The 23,402-nt window shown below is 38.4% G+C and overlaps 1 protein-coding gene across 3 annotated transcripts in view; it reads left to right on the top strand.

Moving 5' to 3' along the window:
- The window catches only part of LRRC7 (leucine rich repeat containing 7), a 615,708-nt gene that overhangs the window by 206,053 nt on the left and 386,253 nt on the right, over positions 1-23,402 (top strand). For all 3 annotated transcript variants that reach the window (XM_069565050.1, XM_069564900.1, XM_069564988.1), the window contains one exon: positions 23,142-23,344. In XM_069565050.1, the coding sequence (XP_069421151.1) occupies positions 23,142-23,344 (203 nt within the window). The remainder of the gene's footprint in view (positions 1-23,141; positions 23,345-23,402) is intronic.

Below are 23,402 nucleotides of genomic sequence, written 5' to 3' on the forward strand. Positions count from 1 at the left end.
TCTGTCCATGGGATTTTATAGGCAAGAATACTGGAGTGGGTTACCATTCTCTTCTCCAAGTGATCTTCCTGACCCAGGGTTCCAATCCCCATCTCTTGTTTCTCTTGCATTGGCAGACAGATTCTTTACCACTAGCACCACCTGGGAAGATGGATTAAAGACAATGGGAGTCGTTTATTTTCCAGGATGTTTAGTTCTAAGAAAGAAAGGGATTGTCTATTCATTTTATTCATTTTGTAATATCACATATATTGTTCTTCAGAATATCTAATTTATACTTTTTTACCTGCATCTGAAACTGCAGTTTTAAATCTTCAAGGCTCCCCTGGTAGCTCAGCTGGTAAAGAATCTGCCTGCAAAGTAGGAGACCTGGGTTCAATCTCTGGGTTGGGAAGATCCCCTGGAGAAGGGAATCTAGAAGGCTACCCACTTCAGTATTCTGGCCTGGAGAATTCCATGGACCATATAGTTCATGGGGTCACAAAGAGTCAGACATGATGGAGCAGCTTTCACTTTTCAAACAAATTGGTGAATCTAAGGCCAAACAAAATTTCCTTCTTTCCCTCTATTCATTAATCTATACAAAAGAGAATTTCACTTTGCATGTCTGCCTTAGACTAAGAGAACAAACAGAAGAGAGAGTTCATGGTCTAATTAATACTACCTCAAGAGATTCACATGGAGAAGGCAATGGCACCCCACTCCAGTACTCTTGCCTTGAAAATCCCATGAATGGAGGAGCCTGGTAGGCTGCAGTCCATGAGGTCACTAAGAGTCGGACACGACTGAGCGACTTCACTTTCACTTTTCACTTTCATGCACTGGAGAAGGAAATGGCAACCCACTCTAGTGTTCTTGCCTGGAGAATCCCAGGGACAGAGGAGCCTGGTAGGAGGCCTTCTATGGGGTTTCACAGAGTCGGAAAATGACTGAAGCGACTTAGCAGCAGTAGCAGCCGGAGATTCACAAGGAAACAATTTTAATAAATCTTTGCCAAATTGGATCCTGGGTTTTATAGATGCTGAAGAAGAGATACTTAACTTTTGCTTGGAAGGTGAAGAAAGAGGTTTTATTTGTTTGCTGAGGCTGCTGTAACAAAGATCAGAAATTAGGTGGCCCACCCAGCAGGAATTCATTGTCTCATAATGCTGGAGAGTAGGACTACTAAAGGTTCCTTCTGAGGGCTATGAGAGGCCTGTTCCAGGACTCTCTCCTTGGCTTAAAGATGGACATTTTCTCCATGTCTCTCTACATTTTCCATCTATATGTGTCTCTTTCTTCACGTGCAATATTCTTCTAAGAATACTAGTCATACTGGAGTAGGGCCCTATCCTACAATGGCCAGACTTCATCTTAACTAATTATACTGCAGCAGATCTGTTTTCAAAGGGTTCACATTCTGAGGCACTAATTGTTAGAACTTCAGCACATGAATTTGGGGAAGACACAATTCACCTATAATAGGGATAGTAGAGGAATAGTTTTCTTAAAGGATAATCCTTGAATTTAGTTGAAAAAAGATAAGGAAGTGTAATGAGGAGAGATAAGCAGGTAAGATTGTTCATGAGAAGATCAGGAAAGGCAAAGACAAGAAGACATTTAAGATAAGGTATGAGTGTGGTCCAGGAGGAGACTGAAGTCTTGGCAGAGGATTATATACCCAGCTTGCAAATACAGAATTCATGGTGAGGTAGCAGGAAGCCTGAAAATAGTTTTACACATGTTCAGATTTGAATTTTAATAGTGATTACTCTGGTAACACGTGGTCTTTTTGAAGTTTATTCTATCTACCAGCAGGACTGTATTAGTTCAGCATGCTCTATTCATTCAGAGGTCTCATCTGCCTTCTTTAGGCTTCTTTCAATTCTTTTTCCAAAACTTTGCTGCTGATTTTATTCTCTTGATTCTCTCAAAACCTGTTGCCTTTTGTCATCTCCTAAATTATTAAATTCAATAAGAATATAAACCAAAAATTTTCATATATAATATTTATTATTTATAAAACAAATGTATGGCAAAACCAATACAGTATTGTAAAGTAAAATAAAGTAAAAAATAAAAATTTTAAAAGATAAATAAATAAATAAATAGCAAATAATAATAATAATAAAACAAATAAAGATAAGTAAATACTCAGGGTGGTTTAAATTCTTGTTTGAAATTATTCTTTTAATCTCATATCAGAAACTAACAATGAAAATAATTCAGAATCATAACAAAATATTTCAGTTTTAAAATGAGCCTCTGATTCTTCCATATTAAGCTTCCATAAGTTTGTCATTTAGCAATTATTAAATCTATGAGTGCATGCTCACATGTCATTAACTTCCTTGCAGAAAGCATTTTAAATAAATTTTCTTTTATTTTAACATTTCTTTCAGCCCAAGGATGACCTCAAGCAGGCTTACATGTTTCATGAGTCTCCTAAAATCTTTCCAATTATAAAGTAAATGCCTAAATTTAAATCCAAAGAAACTTAATTGATTAAAAGATTATTACCAGAAGCCCTGTTTATCTAGTTCACATTTTCAACATTTGCTCTAACTATCCTAAAGGCATAAGTACCACCATCATGAGCATTAATTAAAATATTAATAAACAGAGCTAATATCAGAACTTATCTATACTTGTGATTAAAGAATGAATATAAAGCAGCATGAAATACCATTTTCAAATGCTTTCTCAAAGTTGTTTGTATCAGATTGAAAAGATGGGTGTTTCATCATGTCTTGTGAAGGGCACCATATGGACATTGTGCCACTTCACAAAAAGCAAGAAATCCCTTAGCTGAGACAACTGCATGGAAAATGCTTTCTTACTGGCTCCCTCTGAAGCTCCTACTCAAATATTTGGAAGAAGGTGTAGAATAAAGTGTTTCACATAAGGTGAAATTTTTAAAAAATAAATATTAAGCATCATGTTCCCCAACTTTTATTAAATAAAATATTTGATTAAACTACTTCTAAATGTACTATATGTATTTCTGGCTTCTCAATAAATCATGCTGACTAATTGACCTTTCTCATAATTACTCAGTCATCAGGAACATAAGTAATTTTCTTATACCATATGATAAAAATATCTCCAGAGATATCAAGGTATAAGAGTATCATCTAAGTAATTTATTCAAGGATGAGATAAGTGATTAGACTAAAGTTGTAACCAAACCTAAGATGCTATTAATAGAATTGCCTCAATTCAGTCCAGTTCAGTTCAGTCGCTCAGTTGTGTCTGACTCTTTGTGACCCCATGAACCGCAGCACGCCAGGCCTCCCTGTCCATCACCAACTCCCGGAGTTCACTCAGACTCATGTCCATCGAGTCAGTGAACATCCAGCCATCTCATCCTCTGTCGTCCCCTTCTCCTCCTGCCCCCAATCCCTCCCAGCATCAGAGTATTTTCCATTGAGTCAATTATTCGCATGAGGTGGCTAAAGTACTGGAGTTTCAGCTTCAGCATCATTCCCTCCAAAGAAATCCCAGGGCTGATCTCCTTCAGAATGGACTGGTTGGATCTCATTGCAGTCCAACGGACTCTCAAGAGTCTTCTCCAACACCACAGTTCAAAAGCATCAATTCAGTGCTCAGCTTTCTTCACAGTCCAACTCTTACATCCATACATGACAAATGGAAAAACCATAGACTTGACTAGATGGACCTCTGTTGGCAAAGAAATGTCTCTGCTTTTGAATACGCTATCTAGGTTGGTCATAACTTTTCTTCCAAGGAGTAAGCGTCTTTTAATTTTATGGCTTCAATCACCAGCTGCAGTGATTTTGGAGCCCAGAAAATAAAGTCTGACACTGTTTCCACTGATTCCGCATTTATTCCCCATGAAGTGATGGGACCAGATGCCATGATCTTCATTTTCTGAATGTTGAGCTTTAAGCCAACATTTTCATTCTCCTCTTTCACTTTCTTCAAGAGGCTTTTTAGTTCCTCTTCACTTTCTGCCATAAGGGTGGTGTCATCTGCATATCTGAGGTGATTGATATTTCTCCCGGCAATCTTGATTCCAGCTTGTGCTTGTCCAGCCCAGCGTTTCTCGTGATGTACTCTGCATAGAAGTTAAATAAGCAAGGTGACAATATACAGCCTTGATGTACTCCTTTTCCTATTTGGACCAGTCTGTTGTTCCATGCCCAGTTCTAACTGTTGCTTCTTGACCTGAATACAGACTTCTCAGGAGGCAGGTCAGGTGGTCTGGCATTCCCATCTCTCTCAGAATTTTCCACAGTTTATTGTGATCCACACAGGCAAAGGCTTTGGCATAGCCAATAAAGCAGAAACAGATGTTTTTCTGGAACTCTCTTGCTTTTGCGATGATCCAGCTGATGTTGGCAATTTGATCTCTGGTTCCTCTTCCTTTTCTAAAACCAGCTTGAACATCTGGAAGTTCATGGTTCACGTATTGCTGAAGCCTGGCTTGGAGAATTTTGAGCATTATTTTACTAGCGTGTGAGATGAGTGCAATTGTGTGGTAGTTTGCGCATTCTTTGGCATTGCCTTTCTTTGGGATTGGAATGAAAACTGACCTTTTCCAGTCCTGTGGCCACTGCTGAGTTTTCCAAATTTGCTGGCATATTGCGTGCAGCACTTTCACAGCATCATCTTTCAGGATTTTAACTAGCTCTACTGGAATTCCATCACCTCCACTAGCTTTGTTCATAGTGATGCTTTCTAAGGCCCACTTGACTTCACATTCCAGGATGTCTGGCTCTAGGTGAGTGATCACACCATCGTGATTATCCTGGTCGTGAAGATCTTCTTTGTATAGTTCTGTGTATTCTTGCCACCTCTTCCGAATATCTTCTGCTTCTGTTAGGTCCATACCATTTCTGTCCTTTATCGAGCCCATCTTTCCATGAAATGTTCCCTCAGTATCTCTAATTTTCTTGAAGTGATCTCTAGTCTTTCCCATTCTGTTCTTTTCCTCTATTTCTTTGCATTGATTGCTGAGGAAGGCTTTTGTATCTCTCCTTGCTATTCTTTGGAACTCTGCATTCAGATGCTTATATATTTCCTTTTCTGCTTTGCTTTTCACTTCTCTTCTTTTCACAGCTATTTGTAAGGCCTCCCCAGACAGCCATTTTGCATTTTTGCATTTCTTTTCCATGGGGATGGTCTTGATCCCTGTCTCCTGTACACTGTCAAGAACCTCCCTCCATAGTTCATCAGGCACTCTATCTGTCAGATCTAGTCCCTAAAATCTATTTCTCACTTCCACTCTATAATCATAAGGGATTTGATTTAGGTCATACCTGAATGGTCTAGTGAGTTTCCCTACTTTCTTCAATTTAAGTCTCCATTTGGCAATACAGAATTCATGATCTGAGCTACAGTCAGCTCCTAGTCTTGTTTCTATTGACAATATAGAGCTTCTCCATTTTGGCTGCAAAGAATATAGTCAATCTGATTTCAGTGTTGACCATCTGGTGACGTCCATGTGTAGAGTCTTCTCTTGTGTTGTTGGAAGAGAGTGTTTGCTATGACAAGTGCATTTTCTTGGCAAAACTCTATTGGTCTTTGCCCTGCTTCATTCCATATTCCAAGGCCAAATTTGCCTGTTAGTCCAGGTGTTTCTTGACTTCCTACTTTTGCATTCCAGTCCCCTATAATGAAAAGGACATCTGTTTTGGGTGTTAGTTCTAAAATGTCTTGTAGGTCTTCATAGAACTGTTCAACTTCAGCTTCTTCCGTGTTACTGGTCAGGGCATAGACTTGGATTACTGTGATATTGAATGGTTTGCCTTGGAAACGAACAGAGATCATTCTGTCATTTTTGAGATTGCATCCAAGTACAGCATTTTGGACTCTTTTGTAGACCATGATGGCTACTCCATTTCTTCTGAGGGATTTCTGCCCGCAGTAGCAGATATAATGGTCATCTGAGTTAAATTCACCCATTCCAGTCCATTTTAGTTTGCTGATTCCTAGAATGTCGATGTTCACTCTTGCCATCTCTTATTGACCACTTCCTTTTTGTCTTGATTCGTGGACCTAACATTCCAGGTTCCTATGCAATATTGCTCTTTACAGAATCAGACCTTGCTTCTATCACCAGTCACATCCACAACTGGGTATTGTTTTTGCTTTGGCTCCATCCCTTCATTCTTCCTGGAGTTATTTCTCCACTTATCTCCAGTAGCATATTGGGTACCTACTGACCTGGGGAGTTCCTTTCAGTATCCTATAATTTTACCTTTTCATACTGTTCATGCGGTTCTCAAGGCAAGAATACTGAAGCGGTTTGCCATTCCCTTCTCCAGTGGACCACATTGTGTCAGACCTCTCCACCATGCCCACCCATCTTTGGTGGCCCCACAAGGCATGGCTTGGTTTCACTGAGTTAGACAAGGCTGTGTCCTAGTGTGATTAGATTGACTAGTTTTCTGTGATTATGGTTTCAGTGTTTCTGCCCTCTTGCAACACCTACGGTCTTATTTGGTTTTCTCTTACCTTGTATGTGGGATATCTCTTCACCGCTGCTCTAGCAAAGCACAGCTGCTGCTCCTTACCTTGGATGAGGGGTATCTCCTCATCGCTGCCCCTCCTGGCCTGAATGTGAATAGCTCCTCTAGGCCCTCTGGTGCCCGTGCAGCCACCGCTCCTTGGAAATGGGGTCACTCCTCCTGGCCGCCGCTCCTGGCCTCAGGCGTGGGGCAACTCCTCCCGACTGCCACCCATAGCCTTGGACGCAGGGTAGCTCCTCGAGGCTGCTGCCCCCGACCTTGGACGTGGGGTAGCCCCTCCTGGCTGCCGCCCCTGACCTCGGATGTGGGGTAGCTCCTCTTGGCTGCCGCCCCTCGGGCATGGGGTCCTCCCGACTTCTGCCTCTGACCTCAGACGTGGGGTAGCTCCTCTGGGCCCCTCTGCACATCGTCGCAGCCGCCCGCACTCTGACTATTTCTCTTCCATTTTCTTATTCTGTATCTCTATATAAACAAGGCTTCCAATGTTATTCCAGAGACTCTACTTTAGGTTACTACTTTTTGAAAGTTAAATCTTTGAGAATACCTTAATTAGAAATTTGTTACTTTATACTGCTCGTGGCTCAGGTTCACATGGTTCAGGATAGTTATAACGAATGTTGAAAATGTGCCTGAAAGCAAAGTTCTTCAAGAATTGTAACTGTACCATTTTATTACAGAATTAGAACTTTTTCAGGAACTTGGGTTATTTTAAGCTAAAACTGAAGTTTGATTTCTACTGTCCTCTATAGTCATATTTACATATTTAAGTAAGTCAGTAGATAAAAATTCTAAGAAAGGATGTATGGAAGAAGGTCAGAATTACTGAAATATTGTTATTCACCTATGTGATACAATATGGAGAATGTTGGGTTTTTTTGTTCTGGTTGTTGTTAACTTCTTTGGTTTTAGTTACATGGTCAGGGCCCTAGTTCCCAACTCTTAACTACTGAATCACCAGGGAAGTTCAAAGAGAGATTTTTGAATAAGCTCATAACTGCCACTACTCAATACAAATCTCCTCTTGAGATTTTTTTAAAGGTTGATTCTGTAATCCTTATGGTGATATTCTTTAGTTAGTGCTAAGATGATAATAATAATAGTAAGGAGGAGGAGGAAGACAAGGCAAGTGGCATTATTTATAGTCTGGAACAGTTAGAGAAGACTTTAAAAAGAAAAATTTGAGCTTCATAAGTGATCCAAATTCAATATCTGAGGATCTCTTTTCTATCAGAGCACAAGCAATGTGTGTTAGCAGATGGAGAAATGAACTACTGTGTGTTAGCAGATGGAGAAATGAACTACTGTGATGTTAGAAGACCTGCAAACAAATTATAATAACCAGAGATAAAATTATTCAATATAAAGATAGAATGGTATTACCATAGAGTGGCAGGATTGACATAGAAGAAAACGGATCAGTGTTTCAATCCTACTACTCTATGGTAATACCATAAACATCTATTTCTGCTTTATTGACTACGCCAAAGCCTTTGATTGTGTGTATCACAACAAACTGTGGAATATTCTTAAAAGGATGGGAATACCAGACGACCTGACCTGCCTCCTGAGAAATCTGTATGCCGGTCAAGAAGCAACAGTTAGAACTGAACATGGAAAAACAGACTGGTTCTGAACTGCGAAAAGAGTATGTCAGGGTTGTATATTGTAACCCTGCTTATTTAACTTACATGCAGAGTGCATCATGTGAAATACTGGGAAGGAGGAAGCACAAGTTAGAAACAAGATTGCCAGGAGAAATATTGATAACCTCAGATATGCAGATGACACCACCCTTATGGCAGAAAGTGAAGAAGAACTAAAGAGCTTCCTGATGAAAGTGAAAGAGAAGAGTGAAAAAGATGGCTTAAAACTCAACATTCAGAAAACTAAGATTATGGCATCCGGTCCCATCACTTCATGTAAAATGGAGAAGCAATGGAAATAGTGAGAGACTTTATTTTAGGGGGTTCCAAAATCACTGCAGCTGGTGACTGCAGCCATGAAAATAAAAGACGCTTGCTCCTTGGAAGGAAAGTTATGACCAACATAAACAGCATATGAAAAAGCAGAGACATTAATTTTCCAACAAAGGTCCATCTAGTCAAAGCTATGGTTTTTCCAGTAGTCATGTATGGACATGAGAGTTGGACTATAAACAAACTGAACGCTGAAGAATTAATGCTTTTGAACTGTGGTATTGGAGAAGACTCTTGAGAGTCCCTTGGACTGCAAGGAGATCTAACCAGTCCATCCTAAAGGAAATCAGTCCTGAATATTCATTGGAAGGACTGATGCTGAAGCTGAAACTCCAATACTTTGGCCACCTGACATTAAGAACTGATTCCTTGGAAAAGACCCTGATGCTGGGAAACAATGAAGGCAGAGGAGAAGTGGACTACAGAGGATGAGATGGTTGGAATGAATCAGTGACTCGATGGACATGAGTTTGAGTAAGCTCAGAGAATTGGTGATGGACATGGAAGAATGGCGTGCTGCAGTCCATGGGGTCGCAAAGAGTTGGACATGACTGAGAGACTGAACTGAATGATGGTGTAAGATAGAACATAAACTCAAAAGTACTAGATAAAATAGCTGAAAATTTAGATTAAGAGCCTGACTATCAAACTAAAGAATTTTGTTGGAGGATCTTTGTTGGAGCCTTTCCTAAAATGTATGATTTAGAAGACTAATTATGTTGATAAACTGTAACATTTTATATGTTTTAAATTTTAAGCAGTTTAGGAAACACTGAATAAAAAGAAGCTTATCTCTTTATCCTGAAGAACTCTTAGGCCTCAATTTGCTAACACAGCTTGCTTATGTCTTAGAAGAAGGTATGACCTGGGAATATGAACTGGGAAATATTTCTATTTAAAAATGTACACTCAGTGAAGCTTTTAGAGCTGGGGAATGAACATACATTTTAGAGGATTAATCAAGCTATGTTATGTGTAAATATATAAAATAGATAATTCTCTAATGTTTTCTTTTATGGCAATTATCTCAATGAACAAGTGTGGATTTATTTGCTTAATTTTTTGTTGAATATTTATCTCTCTCACTATCCAGGGAGATTTATCCAGAGCAGGGAATGTAGCTCTTTGCTCACTGGTTCTTCCCATCATATAACCCAGTGCCTAACACATTGTAGACATTTAATTTGCTGAATAAATTATTGTAAGGAAGGATGTCTGAAAATAGTATACTTTTGTACCATATTACTTTGGGCAGTACTGCTAAGAGATGCTGAGTTTGAACTAGATTGACTGAATGGTAGAGAAAGGAAAGGGAAGACATTGAATGTCTAATATAGAAGGAAAGAAAGGAGAAGTAAAAGATGACTCCAAGGAACAGCATTAAGAGAATTAAAACACAGTTAGCCAAAGCAAGAAATCAAGAAGGGAGGCACAATGTCTGGTACAGATTAGGAGCTTAGCAAATATTTTCAAGTTCTGCTTTAGAATAGTTGAATTGTATTTAAAAATAGGTAACTCATTAAGCAGTTAAAAACTAAATCAGAGATGGTATATATTAAGAATCATTTGTAGAAAGAGACATTCTGCTCAGTGGATGAAAATTCCTGGGAAATATGTGAGGAAAGAGAATGGAAGCACTGTTAGTCTTAAAACAAGTCACTTGCCTAAAAGCTGAATTAGAAGTATTTAAAAAGCCTTTTCATGGTACCAGGCACCATCCTTTCCTTCTTGATTTCTTGTTTTGATTGCTGATGTCATAATATCAGCATTAAAGACCATAAATGTGTTTCTCCTAATAACAGTCCTTTGATCTTGAAGACAAACTGGTTTTCTTGTAATAATAGCAAATCAAATTGTGGGTAACACTTGCAGGCTTTCAGATATTGTAATGATAAGATGAAAACAAACCCATGCAATCTGAGTATTTTTGAAATGTGAGTGTGTGAATAATCAAAAAACAAACGAGCCTCAGATGATCCACTTGGAGTCCAAGAATCACCATGATACTGTTTTGATAAGGGAGTTTCAGAGACTACTTCAGGTGAAGTATTGGTTTTAAAGATGTTTCTTGAAGTAGGACATGGAGAGAGATTGGCAGGTTTCCATATTCCTGTGGCAAAGGGTTTTTCAGTGAATAAATTAGAAACATTTGTCATTTGAAAAATGTAAGACTGTGCCAACTGATGAGGACAGCCAGAGTATTTATCACAAGAAATCTTGGAAAGATTGAACTTGCCGTTGTCCTTTTAACTTTCCAGGGATGAAATATTCGGCAAGGATAAAATTGGCATCAGTTCAGTTCAGTTCAGTTCAGTCACTCAGTCGTGTCTGACTCTTTGCAACCCCATGAACCACAGCACGCCAGGCCTCCCTGTCCATCACCAATTCCTGGAGTCCACCCAAACACATGTCCATTGTGTCGGTGATGCCATACAACCATCTCATCCACTGTCATCCCCTTCTCCTGCCCTCAGTCTTTCCCAGCATCAGGGTCTTTTCAAATGAGTCAGTTCTTTGCATCAGGTGGCCAAAGTATTGGAGTTTCAGCTTCAACATCAGTTCCTCCAATGAACACCCAGGACTGGTCTCTGTTAGGATGGACTGGTTGGATCTCCTTGCAGTCCAAGGGACTCTCAAAAGTCTTCTTGAACACCACAGTTCAAAAGCATCAATTCTTCAGCATTCAGCTTTCTTTATAGTCCAACTCTGACATCTATACATGACTACTGGACAAGCCATAGCCTTGACTAGACGGACCTTTGTTGGCAAAGTAATGTCTCTGCTTCTTAATATGCTGTCTAGGTTGGTCATAATTTTCCTTCCAAGGAGCAAGCGTCATTTAATTTCATGTCTGCAATCACCAGCTGCAGTGATTTTGGAGCCCATAAAAATAGTCAGCCTCTGTTTTCACTGATTCCTCACCTATTTGCCATGAAGTGATGGGACCAGATGCCATGATATTAGTTTTCTGAATGTTGAGCTTTACACCAACTTTTTCACTCTCCCTTTTCACTTTCATCAAGAGGCTCTTCAGTTCTTCTTCACTTTCTGCCATAAGGGTGGTGTCACCTGCATATCTGAGGTTATTGATACTTCTCCTGGCAATCTTGATTCTGGTTGTGCTTCCTCCAGCCCAGAGTTTCTCATGATGTACTCTGCATATAAGTTAAATAAGCAGGGTGACCATATACAGCCTTGACATACTCCTTTTCCTATTTGGAACTAGTCTGTTGTTCTATGATGTCCAGTTCTAACTGTTGCTTCCTGACCTGTATACATGTTTCTCAAGAGGCAGGTCAGGTGGTCTGGTATTCCCATCTCTTTCAGAATTTTCCACAGTTTATTGTGATCCACACAGTCAAAGGCTTTGGCATAGTCAATAAAGCAGAAATAGATGTTTCTCTGGAACTCTCTTGCTTTTTCCATAATCCAGCAGATGTTGGCAATTTGGTCTCTGGTTCCTATGCCTTTTCTAAAACCAGCTTGAACATCTGGAAGTTCATGGTTCATATATTGCTAAAGCCTGGCTTGGAGATCAGCCAATGTGATCACACAGACTACAGCCTTCTCTAACTCAGTGAAACTGAGCCATGCCATGTGGGGCTACCCAAGACAGACAGCTCATGGTGGAGAGGTCTGACAGAATGTGGTCCACTGGAGAAGGGAATGGCAAACCACTTCATTATTCTTGCCTTGAGAACCCCATGAACAGTATGAATAGGCAACAAGATAGGACATTGAAAGATTAACTCCCCAGGTCAGTAGGTGCCCAATATGCTACTGGAGATAAGTGGAGAAATAACTCCAGGAAGAATGAAGGGATGGAGCCAAAGCGAAAACAACACCCAGATGTGGATGGGACTGATGATAGAAGAAAGATTTAATGCTGTAAAGAGCAATATTGCATAGGAACTTGGAATGTTAGGTCCATGAATCAAGGCAAATTGGAAGTGGTCAAACAGGAGATGGCAAGTGTGAACAAGGACATTCTAGCAATCAGCGAACTAAGACAGACTGAAATGGGTGAATTTAACTCAGATGACCGTTATATCTGCTACTGTGGGCAGGAATCCCTTAGAAGAAATGGAGTAGCCATCATGGTCAACAAAAGAGTCTGAAATGCAGTACTTGGATGCAGTCTCAAAAACGACAGAATGATCTCTGTTCGTTTCCAAGGCAAACCATTCAATATCACGGTAATCCAAGTCTATGCCCCAACCAGTAATGCTGAAGAAGCTGAAGTTGAATGGTTCTATGAAGACCTACTAGACCTTTCAGAACTAACACCCAAAAAAGATGTCATTTTCATTATAGGGGACTGGAATGCAAAAGTAGGAGGTCAAGAAACACCTGGAGTAACAGGCAAATTTGGCCTTGGAGTACAGAATGAAGCAGGGCAAAGGCTAATAGCATTTTGCCAAGAGAACACACCGGTCATAGCAAACACCCTCCTCCAACAACTCAAGAGAAGTCTCTACACATGGACATCGCCAGATGGTCAACACCAAAATCAGATTGATTATATCCTTTGCAGCCAAAGATGGAGAAGCTCTCTACAGTCAGCAAAAACAAGACCGGGAGCTGACTGTGGCTCAGATCATGAACTCCTTATTGCCAAATTCAGACTTAAATTAAAATAAAATTGGCATAATGGGTCTAAAAAATCCTAGAGAATGCAAAGGTACTGAAAAACAGATGTTTTGATACACATATTCTTATTGCGTGAGTCAACCTCTGCAGACATAATTCTCAAGTGGTTGAAATTCTCTTTGGTTTAAATTATGAATAGAGAAGGATTTGAGGAATATATCAAGATGAATATTTCTGCTTCTTCAGCTAGTTTAGGCTGTGTTAGTGAGTGCTGCTATTTAAATGCATTTGATTCAGAGAGTGTTGATAGGAAGACTGTTGGCTGTATGCTTTGGTTGTAAAAAAATTCCCTTTAGCTCTTCAATTTAGATTTTAAAAAATAATGTTCAAGAGAGAAGAGAATCTATGCAGTGATAATCTAAAAAATAATATACTCTCAACTTTGATTTATGGAATTTATTGGAAGGATATTAACAGGAAGAGATTAATATTTTTGTCTTGCCTTTTTAAGTCCCTTTGAAAACCTGAAAATCTAAAAATCCCTCTTTGGGATATTTCGTAAGGGTATGTAGTAAGACAGGAAATCAGGTTGCTTCTGAGTCAAAGTCCATATACTAGACGTGAAGCTGCACACTTCTATAGTATACCAGGCAATGGTCGTGTTTCAGAAAGAAAGTAAATGATGCTTCTGTATGTCATGTGTGTAATATTTATGTGCTTTCTTGTGTGTTATGACCTACTCAATTCCTGAAACACTTTTTTCATTCCTACCTTATATTCCCATACTTTAGACATTCGAAAAAGCTTAAACTCTTTATCATCAGATAAAAGAGAGCAATGTTAACTTCTCTCACTGCTACCCCTTCATTCTATTTGTACCTATGAAGTATTCTGTGTGTAAATAACCATCAAATGTGTGCGTGTGTGTGTGTGTGCTGTAAAACTACTGATAAATTCATGTTTGATAAATTCTCAAATATTGCTTTCTAAATATCACTGTAAATGCAATGCATTGTCTGCTAATGGGGAAAAAATGGTGGCTTTGGGGTCAGGAAAAATGAAATCTAATCTCAGTCTACTAATTACTCTGTGTGTGACCTTATGCACATTACAAACTCACTAAACTTTAATTAGTTTATTATTAAAATACAATAATATATGGATGTCTATTTGTCTTGATAAAACAAGATAATTGATTATAAATTGTTTTGAAATTTTCCAAAGCTATATAAATAAAAGTCACTATAATCATCTTTAGTTCTCATATTCTTTCACTAATACAGTTAATGTTTTTAAAGTACCTATTCTGAACCAGATATTCAATACTAAAGTTACTAGAAATGTATGTTGTTGAAAGGCTAGACATGGTCCCTCTCCTTACAGAGGTGTCAATCTAGTGAACAAGATTTATTTGAATAAGTAATCAAAATGTGACCAACGGCTATTGCAGCATACAGTTGGAACATACAGAGAAGAGGACACAGTTGGAACATATTGAATAAAGAGAGGCTATTTTCCATTCTAAACTAAATTTTTAGAAAAGAGCAAGGAAATGTGCCCTGAGCAAAAGCAGAGCTATTTATGAAGACCCTCATAGAAAAAAAGATCAGGTAGTCCTGATTGTGGTAAAAGAAGCCACGATTACAAAGAGCACTGAAAACAAGGAGAAGAGTGGCACCTAACGAGGTGGAACAGAGCACTGGGTCTGAGAGTGGAAGGCCCCAGTCAGCCCAGAGGACAATATCATACTTGCAAGCCACAGTAAAAAACTTTTGACTTTGTCTGGAAGATAGAGAGGAGACATTGAAGTATTTGAAGTAAGATGATGACATAATATTTGCATTTTTAGAAGGTCACCCCAGCTTCACTGTGGTGGGAGAAAAATAGAGTGGTAGAGACAGGTACATAGGCAGGAGACAATAATTGAACAACATTGCTGGGGAGTTAAAATGAAGAAAAACCTTCCTGAATCAAGATAAGTTTTGGCTATTGAAGGATTCAGACTTGGTTATTGTTGGATGTGGAAAGTGAGAGAATGAGAGGAGCCAAGAATATTGCTAAGCTTTCTATCTTGAGAAACTAGGTGAACTGTGTGGCTGTTCTCTGAGACTGAGAACACAGGAAGAGGAGGTTTGGGCAGAACACTCAGTGAATACTTAAAACTAGATGGTGCAATTCTACAGGCTTGGTAGGTGCTCTGATTTTAGAGAGGACTAGACAGATAGAGGTTAAATATGTGCCGAGAGTCATACAGCCAAGGAATTGGCTTCAGAGTCTAAATTCTTGACCATGATGATAGACTCATACCTTTGAAAAGCATTTCTTCAATTTTGAACATTGTTATGTTTGAGATAATGATGAGGGAAATAAATCTGAGTAGAAATTTGAAATGAAAAGAGTTGGGAAAGGTGAGTGAGATTGTAAAGACTGAAAGGGAGAGAGCATACAATTAAAAGGGCAACAAGACTAGCTGGGGAATAACTCTAATATTTTAAATGTCAATGTTTGTAAGAGAAGATGGATCTTCTTAAAAGACTGAAATTGAGGAACATAAGCAGAAGGATAAATGTCAGAAGAGTGTGAAGTCAGAGGAGCGAAAGGAAGAGAGTGTTTGTGAAAAAAAAAATGTCGTTCTAGTCCAATACTCCTAGTAGGTCAGATAAGAAGGGATTAAAAGTATGAAGGGGATTAAAGAAAGGAAAACTTTCTTTTAAACATGGAAGTTAATCTCCTACTTACCTTGTTGAGCTGAACTTACAACCAAAATTCCACCAAACTAAAATAAAATTTTTAATGCATTTACTCCCAAAGAGAGAGAAAATTGAAGAAAAGATACCAAGAGATAAGAGATTTCAACAAATTTTAAGAAGACAGGGAAAGACAATGTAGTTTATATTTATCTGTATAGAAAGTACATTGTCAGCTACATTATAATATACCCACAGACATGCATGCATGCTAAGTCTCTTCAGTTGTTTCAGACTCTGTGCAACCCCATAGATGGCAGCCCACCAGGGTCCTCCGTCCACAGGATTCTCCAGGCAAGAACACTGGAGTGGGTTGCCATTTCCTTCTCCACAAAGGGATACAAAAATTAATTTGCTTCATAGCTCTCCTTAAGAGTCTTGGAGACAAGTACCAGACAAAGAACTGGAGAAACTTAGTAGTGAAAATAGAAAAACTGACTTAGATCCTTATTTACAAAACTGCATAGTTATGCCTCAGGCAGAAGACCAGAACATTCTTTGACTGACTGCCAGTCATCCTGCAGTGAAACTTATTATGCATACAAAGCTTCCAATTAGCTCTGTAGGGAGTCACTCTTCATAATTGAAGGACAGCCAGGGATCACCAGATACTTGTGAAAAACCTCTATCATGAAAGATAAAGACCAAAAGACCAAACAGAAAATGGAACTCAGAATAAATGCAAGGAGCAAGGGGGAAAAGGCACACACACAAAAAAAGTCCATCAAATTGTAGTGCTGGAGAAGACTCTTGAGAGTCCCTTCAACTTCAAGGAGATCAAGCCAATCAATCCTAAAGGAAATCAACCCTGAATATTCATAGGAAGGACTGATGCTGAAGCTGAAGCTCCAATACTTTGGGTACCTGATGCAAAGAGCCAAATCATTGGAAAAGACCCTGATGCTGGGAATGACTGAAGACAGGAGAGAAGGAAGTGACAGAGGATGAGATGATTAGATAGCATCACCAACTCAGTGAACGTGAATTTGAGCAAACTCTAGGAGATAGTGAAGGACAAAGAAACCTGGCATTCTGCAGTCCATAGGATTGCAAAGATTCAGACTTGACTTAGGAACTTAACAATGCTATCTTCTAAGAGAAATGAAAGTGATATGGCACCCTGAAATAAAATCATGATACTATGAAAAAGCGGGCCTCCCTGGTGGCTCAGAGGTTAAAGCATCTGCTTGCTTTGCGGGAGACCTGTGTTTGATCCCTGGGTTGGGAAGATCCCCTGGAGAAGGAAATGGCAACCCACTCCAGTATTCTTGCCTGGAAAATCCCATGGAGAGAGGAGCCTGATAGGCTACAAGTCCACAGGGTCACAAAGTCAGACCTGGTAGGCTATAGTCCACAGGGTTGCAGAATCAGACACGATTGAGTGACTTCACTTTCACTTTCACTGTGAAAAAGGAGCATGCTTTAAGAAGGAATAAATAATTTTTGGACAGTATGAATATGTTACCTGATAAAAGATAATGCAGGAGATGGATTTAAAAGATGAAGTTGAGACAATATCTCAGAAAATAAAATAAAAAGACAAAGGCATGAAAATTACAAAAGAAAAATAATTGAATTACCAGGTAATTCTAAGAAGTAGGTCCAACTGATCAGGATGGCATAAAAAAAATAAAAACAATGAAGAGGAAATTCTCAATTAAAAAAATATTAGAAGATTTAACAAGGGAAGGATAAGTGCTTTCAAAGTGAAAGGGCCCATTGAGTACCCAGCAAATGAATAAAAACATACCAAAGCACATCATCTTGAAATTTCAAAAGACTAAGAATAAGATAAAAGTTCTAAAATGTTCTGGCAGAGGGGAAAGTGGGCGTAAAACAGGAATTTGAATAGTAATGGAGTTAGATTTCCTGACAACAACCTTGAAATCTAAAAAATAATGTATTAAAAATGACTTCAAATTTGTAAAGAAAATTACTTCTGACCTAGAAGTATATATCTGACCAAACTTTAAATTTATTTGTAGGTGAAATGAAACTATGATCATATATGCAGAGGTTTAAACATGTTCCTGCTGTATATTCTCTCTCAGTGAGTTACTGGATATTATGTCTCACCATTGGGTGTTATAGTCCAGTAAGTCTAAAAAGAAAAAGACAAGGGGTTCAGGAAATAGGAATAAAACAGAAGAAGGAAATGTAAAATTTACAGAATGACAATGAAGAGCTATTCCAGGATCAAATGCACACACACATATACACAGACACACACACACACACACACACACACACATACACAGACACACACTTATATGTGTGTGTGTATGTGTGTGTGTGTGTATAAGATCTAGAAAAGGAACCACTCCAGACAGAAACAGGAAGGTAGAGTGCTCCTGAAGGATTATCCTTGGGGGTAAATTACACATTTTTCACTATACCAAGAGAGGAGGAGATAGTCAGCAACTTGAATGTGTGAAAGATACATTAAAAAAAAGAAAAACATAAAGCAATTTTAAAGAAAAAAAAGATGCAGAAGAAATAAAATGTAATTGAATTATAGTGATATTTATAGCTATAGTAAAATAAGTATTATTAATTTAAAACAAAATTGCTATATGTATTTTGGTTGGTTATAAGTGTGTGAGAATTTGTTAGAAGAAAGGTAAACCACCATGTTATATAGCAAAAATCTGTAAGGGAAAAATCATGGAGTAGCATTACAATTAAGTTTCTTAGAAATTCAGGGTGGAAAAAGTTGAAAGCTATTATGTCTAAGGAGTATACATCAGGAATGCAAGGAGTTACAATGAATAGATAATCCATAAATTAGATACCAAAGTCATCAATGGGTTCTAGAGGTAGTGAACTGAAATGAGAAAGAGTAGAACCATCCCCAAGAAAAAGAAAGGCAAATGGTTGTCTGAGGAGGCCTTTCAAATAGCTGAGAAAAGAAGAGAAGGAAAAGCAAAGGAGAAAAGGAAAGCCATATCCATCTGAATGCAGGTTTCCAAAGAATTGCAAGGAGAGATAAGAAAGTCTTCCTAAGTGATCATTGCAAAGGAAATAGAGGAAAATGATAGGATGGGAAAGACTAGAGATCTCTTCAAGAAAATTAGATATACCAAGGGAACATTTCAGACAAAGATGGGTACAATAAAGGACAGAAATGGTATGGACCTAACAGAAGCAGAAGATATTTCAAAGAGGTAGCAAGAATACACAGAAAAACTATGCAAAGAAGATATTAACAACCCAGATAACCACAATAGTGTGATCATTCACCTAGGTCCAGACATCCTGGAGTGCAAGTCAAGTGGGTCTTAGGAAACATCACTACAAACAAAGCTAGTGGAGGTGATAAAATTTTATTTTTTTTATTTTTTTATTGCAGTTTATTTTTTTTTTAATTTTTAGTTTTTTATTTTTTAAATTTTAAAATCTTTAATTCTTACATGCATTCCCAAACATGAACCCCCCTCCCACCTCCCTCCCCAGAACATCTTTCTGGGTCATCCCCATGCACCAGCCCCAAGCATGCTGCATCCTGCGTCAGACATAGACTGGCGATTCAATTCACATGATAGTATACATGTTAGAATGTCATTCTCCCAAATCATCCCACCCTCTCCCTCTCCCTCTGAGTCCAAAAGTCCGTTTTGAGCTATTTCAAATCCTAAAAGATGATGCTGTTAAAGTGCTGTACTCAATATGCCAGTAAATTTGGAAGACTCAGCAGTGGCCATAGGACTGGAAAAGGTCAGTTTTCATTGCCAAAGAAAGGCAATGCCAAAGAATGTTCAAACTACTGCACAATTGCACTCATCTCACACGCTAGCAAAGTACTGCTCAAATTTCTCCAAGCTAGGCTTCAATAGTACGAGAACTTCCAGATGCTCAAGCTGGATTTAGAAAAGGCAGAGGAACTAGAAATCAAATTGCCAACATCCATGGGATCATAGAAAAAGCAAGAGAATTTCAGATAAACGTCTACTTCTGCTTCATTGATTATGCTAAAGCCTTTGAATGTGTGAATCACAACAAACTGTGGAAAATTCTTCAAGAGATGAGAATACCAGACCACCTTACCTACCTCCTGTGAAACCCATATGCAAGTCAAGAAGCTATAGTTAGAACTGGACGTGGAACAATGGACTGGTTCCAAATTGGGAAAGGACTACATCAGGCTGTTTACTGTCACCCTGCTTATTTAACTTATATGCAGAGTACATCATGCGAAATGCTGGGCTGGATGAAGCACAAGCTGTAATCAAGATTGCTGGGAGAAATATCAATAACCTCAGATATGCAGATGACACTACCCTTATGTCAGAAAGCGAAGAACTAAAGAGCCTCCTGATGAAAGTTAGAAGAGTGAAAAGCTTGGCTTCAAATTCAGCATTCAAAAAATGAAGATCATGGCATCTAGTCCTCTCACTTCATGGCAAATAGATGGGGAAACAGTGGAAAGAGTGACAGACTTTATTTTCTTGGGCTCCAAAATCACTGCAGATGGTGACTGCAGCAACAAAATTAAAACACGCTTGTTCCTTGGAAGAAAAGCTATTACAAACCTAGACAGCATATTGAAAAGCAGAGACATTACTTTGCTGACAAATGTCCATCAAGTCAAACTATGGTTTTTCCAGTAGTCGTGTATGGGTGTGAGAGTTGGACCATAATGAATGCTGAGTGCTGAAGAATTGATGCTTTTGAAGTGTGGTGTTGGAGAAGACACTTGAGAGTCCCTTTGACAGCAAAGAAATCAAACTAGTCAACCCTTAAAGATGTCAGTCCTGAATATTCATTGGTATGACTGATACGAAGCTAACACTTCAATACTTTGGCCACCTGTTGTGAAGAAGGGACTCATTAGAAAAGACTCTGATGCAGGGCAAGATTGAAGGCAAGAGGAGAAGGGAACGACAGAGGATGAGATGGTTGGATGCATCATCGACTCGATGGACATGAGTTTGAGTATGTTCCAGGAGTTGGTGATGGACAGAGAAGCCTGGTGTGCTGTAGTCTGTTGGGGTCACAAAGAATCGAACATGACTGAGTGACTGAACTGAACTGAACTAAAGAAAGAGGTTACTGGCAGGCAATGAGATTATCAGAGGAACAATGCTTTGAACAAAAGGGAAAGCAGTACTAAAAGTGCATTTAATTGCAAAAGCCTTCCTGGACGGTAGACACTCTGACCAAACGGTTCAGGTACAGGCTTGGATATTCTCTTTTTTCTCCTCACAATAAAAAAATTGCAGTTGAAACAACAGATGGGCATCAAGAAATAGCCACATGGTTTGGCACAAAAGGGTGAGTGTAATGTACTGGGTAAAAACAATGTATCAACAATTGATTCATCAGCTGTGAATCATAGAGACAGACAGGATAAATGCCTTGAGTCAGCTTTATGGCATCACAGCTGAGTAGTCATGTGGCTACTAGAGACTTAAAAACTTGGGAATTTTTCAAGAATTCTCCCTACAGTACCCTTTCCACCTCTCATTTAATCCATCACCCACGCTAGGGATTCTGCTTCTTAAATACCTTGCCAGTCTATCACTTCTTCCCATTCTTACTGCTACTCCCATAGTCTGAGCCATCATCACTTACCTTTTACAACTACAATAACCTCAACAAACATTTGGTAGGTGCCTAGTGTATGTCAGATATAGTATGTGTCAGATATTAGATGCATTTACTGGCTGTTTATATGTCCTAGATCCTATGTAGAGATCAGCCTGTAATCAGGGCTTTCAAGTAAGGTCAGGTAAAACAACAATTCCAAAACCTTGTGATTCAAGCTCCCAGAAATGAGAAATGTAGGATTTTGAAAGATAGAAACTAATGGAGAAGAAAGGTCATCTTTTTAATGTTTTTAGATAAACCTTCTACAAATTACCATGTACAAATAACCATATGTAAGAGCTGACTCATGTGCCCCAAAATATAATTTTATAAATTTCATAAGTTAAAGGAAGAATAAAGGTGGCTTTGGGCTGAACTTTCACCATCTCTTAAGCATATCATATTCATTTGCCTCCAAATTTGATTTAATCTAAGCCATTCCAAAACAAAATACTGCATTGTTTTTGTCAACTATTGCTACTTTCTTTTTCTGCAACAGGTTTATGTTGATCAGTAAAAATAAATCAGTGAATAAAATACAAGTTTCAAGATGATGCTCATTCAATACTGTTTCTGCAGATGGCAAACTATGCTGTTACTATGAATTCAGAGATGAAAAAGACAAGATGCTCTCCTTCAAGAACCCACCTAGTACATGGGTAAATAGTACACATAATTAGGAAGCAGTGAGATTAGTGCCTGGTAGCTCCAAGGAAGATGCTATTCGTTTATCCTGAGACATTCCAGAGATAGTGACCTTTTAGTTAGAATGAGAAGATTTTCAAGCTAATTACCAGTATCTGATGGTGGTTGAGGACAGACTCTCAAATATATCCATCTGTTCATTCATGAATTGATTTGTTTAGTTTACATTGGTTATTGCTTGTCTACTATATGTCAAGCACCAAGACAAATGTAAAAATGAACAAAATAGCTTCTACCCTCAAGAGGCTTAGAGTCTAGGGCAAAAACGACTTGAAAAACAGTAACTTTAATGAAGTGTGGTAGGTGCCATGATACCAATTCATGCAAGTTTTCATAGCATTTGGTTGGTGCCAATCTAATGAAAGATATGTCAGGACATCACAGAAATTTCTGCCATGATTGTTTTCTCCCATTAAAATAAAAGGATTCATAAGTACGGATTCTTATTCTGAAGTGAATAACCAATATAGCTGTCTCCAACAGCTGTCTCCAGGGAGTTTGTTCAATTTATGCCTCTCTCCCTAGTTCATAGTTGAATGTCTAGAGCACATTAGCTACTCAATAGATAATTATTGATTAATGGAATAAATTTGAGTCAAAAAGAGGAAATCATAAACCTTATGGGTAAAACTTAACTATTAATATTTTGGAGAAATGAGGGAAATATATTTTTTGAACAAATCTGGAGGTTTCTATCCTGTACTGCAATTAGTATAAAATTTTAAAAATCTATATTATAGAACTATGTTTCAAATGTGAGTGTAAGCTCACTGTCAGGATTGTGTTCTGGTCCAGTTCTGCCATTCCAAACGTGTGTGACAAAGGGAACTATCTGCCCCTTTCTGAATCTATTTCTGTTTGTTAAATGTTAATAAAAATCTGTCTTATATACCTTACGGATTAAATGATATAATGCATATGCATGTCTTATGTAAACTTTTTTAAAGCATTATATAATTATAAAATATAATCATAATTAAATTTCTAAGCTTTAAATATTTTAAGAATGCCTTCCAAGGCTGGTGGTTAAGCAGTTGGTTTTTTGTTTTTCTGTTTTTCTCTAGTGCAGTGCCTGGAGATGACCACCAAGCGGAAAATCATTGGCCGTCTGGTGCCGTGCCGATGTTTCCGAGGTGAAGAAGAAATCATCTCAGTTTTAGATTACTCCCACTGCAGCCTTCAGCAGGTGCCAAAGGAGGTTTTTAACTTTGAACGGACATTAGAGGAGCTTTACCTAGATGCCAATCAAATTGAAGAGCTACCAAAGGTAATTTTAGACAACCTAAAACACATACTTTAAATGAGTATTTCATAGCTCCAAAGAC

Source organism: Ovis canadensis, chromosome 1 (assembly GCF_042477335.2).
Source record: "Ovis canadensis isolate MfBH-ARS-UI-01 breed Bighorn chromosome 1, ARS-UI_OviCan_v2, whole genome shotgun sequence".
Taxonomy (NCBI): Eukaryota; Metazoa; Chordata; class Mammalia; order Artiodactyla; family Bovidae; genus Ovis; species Ovis canadensis.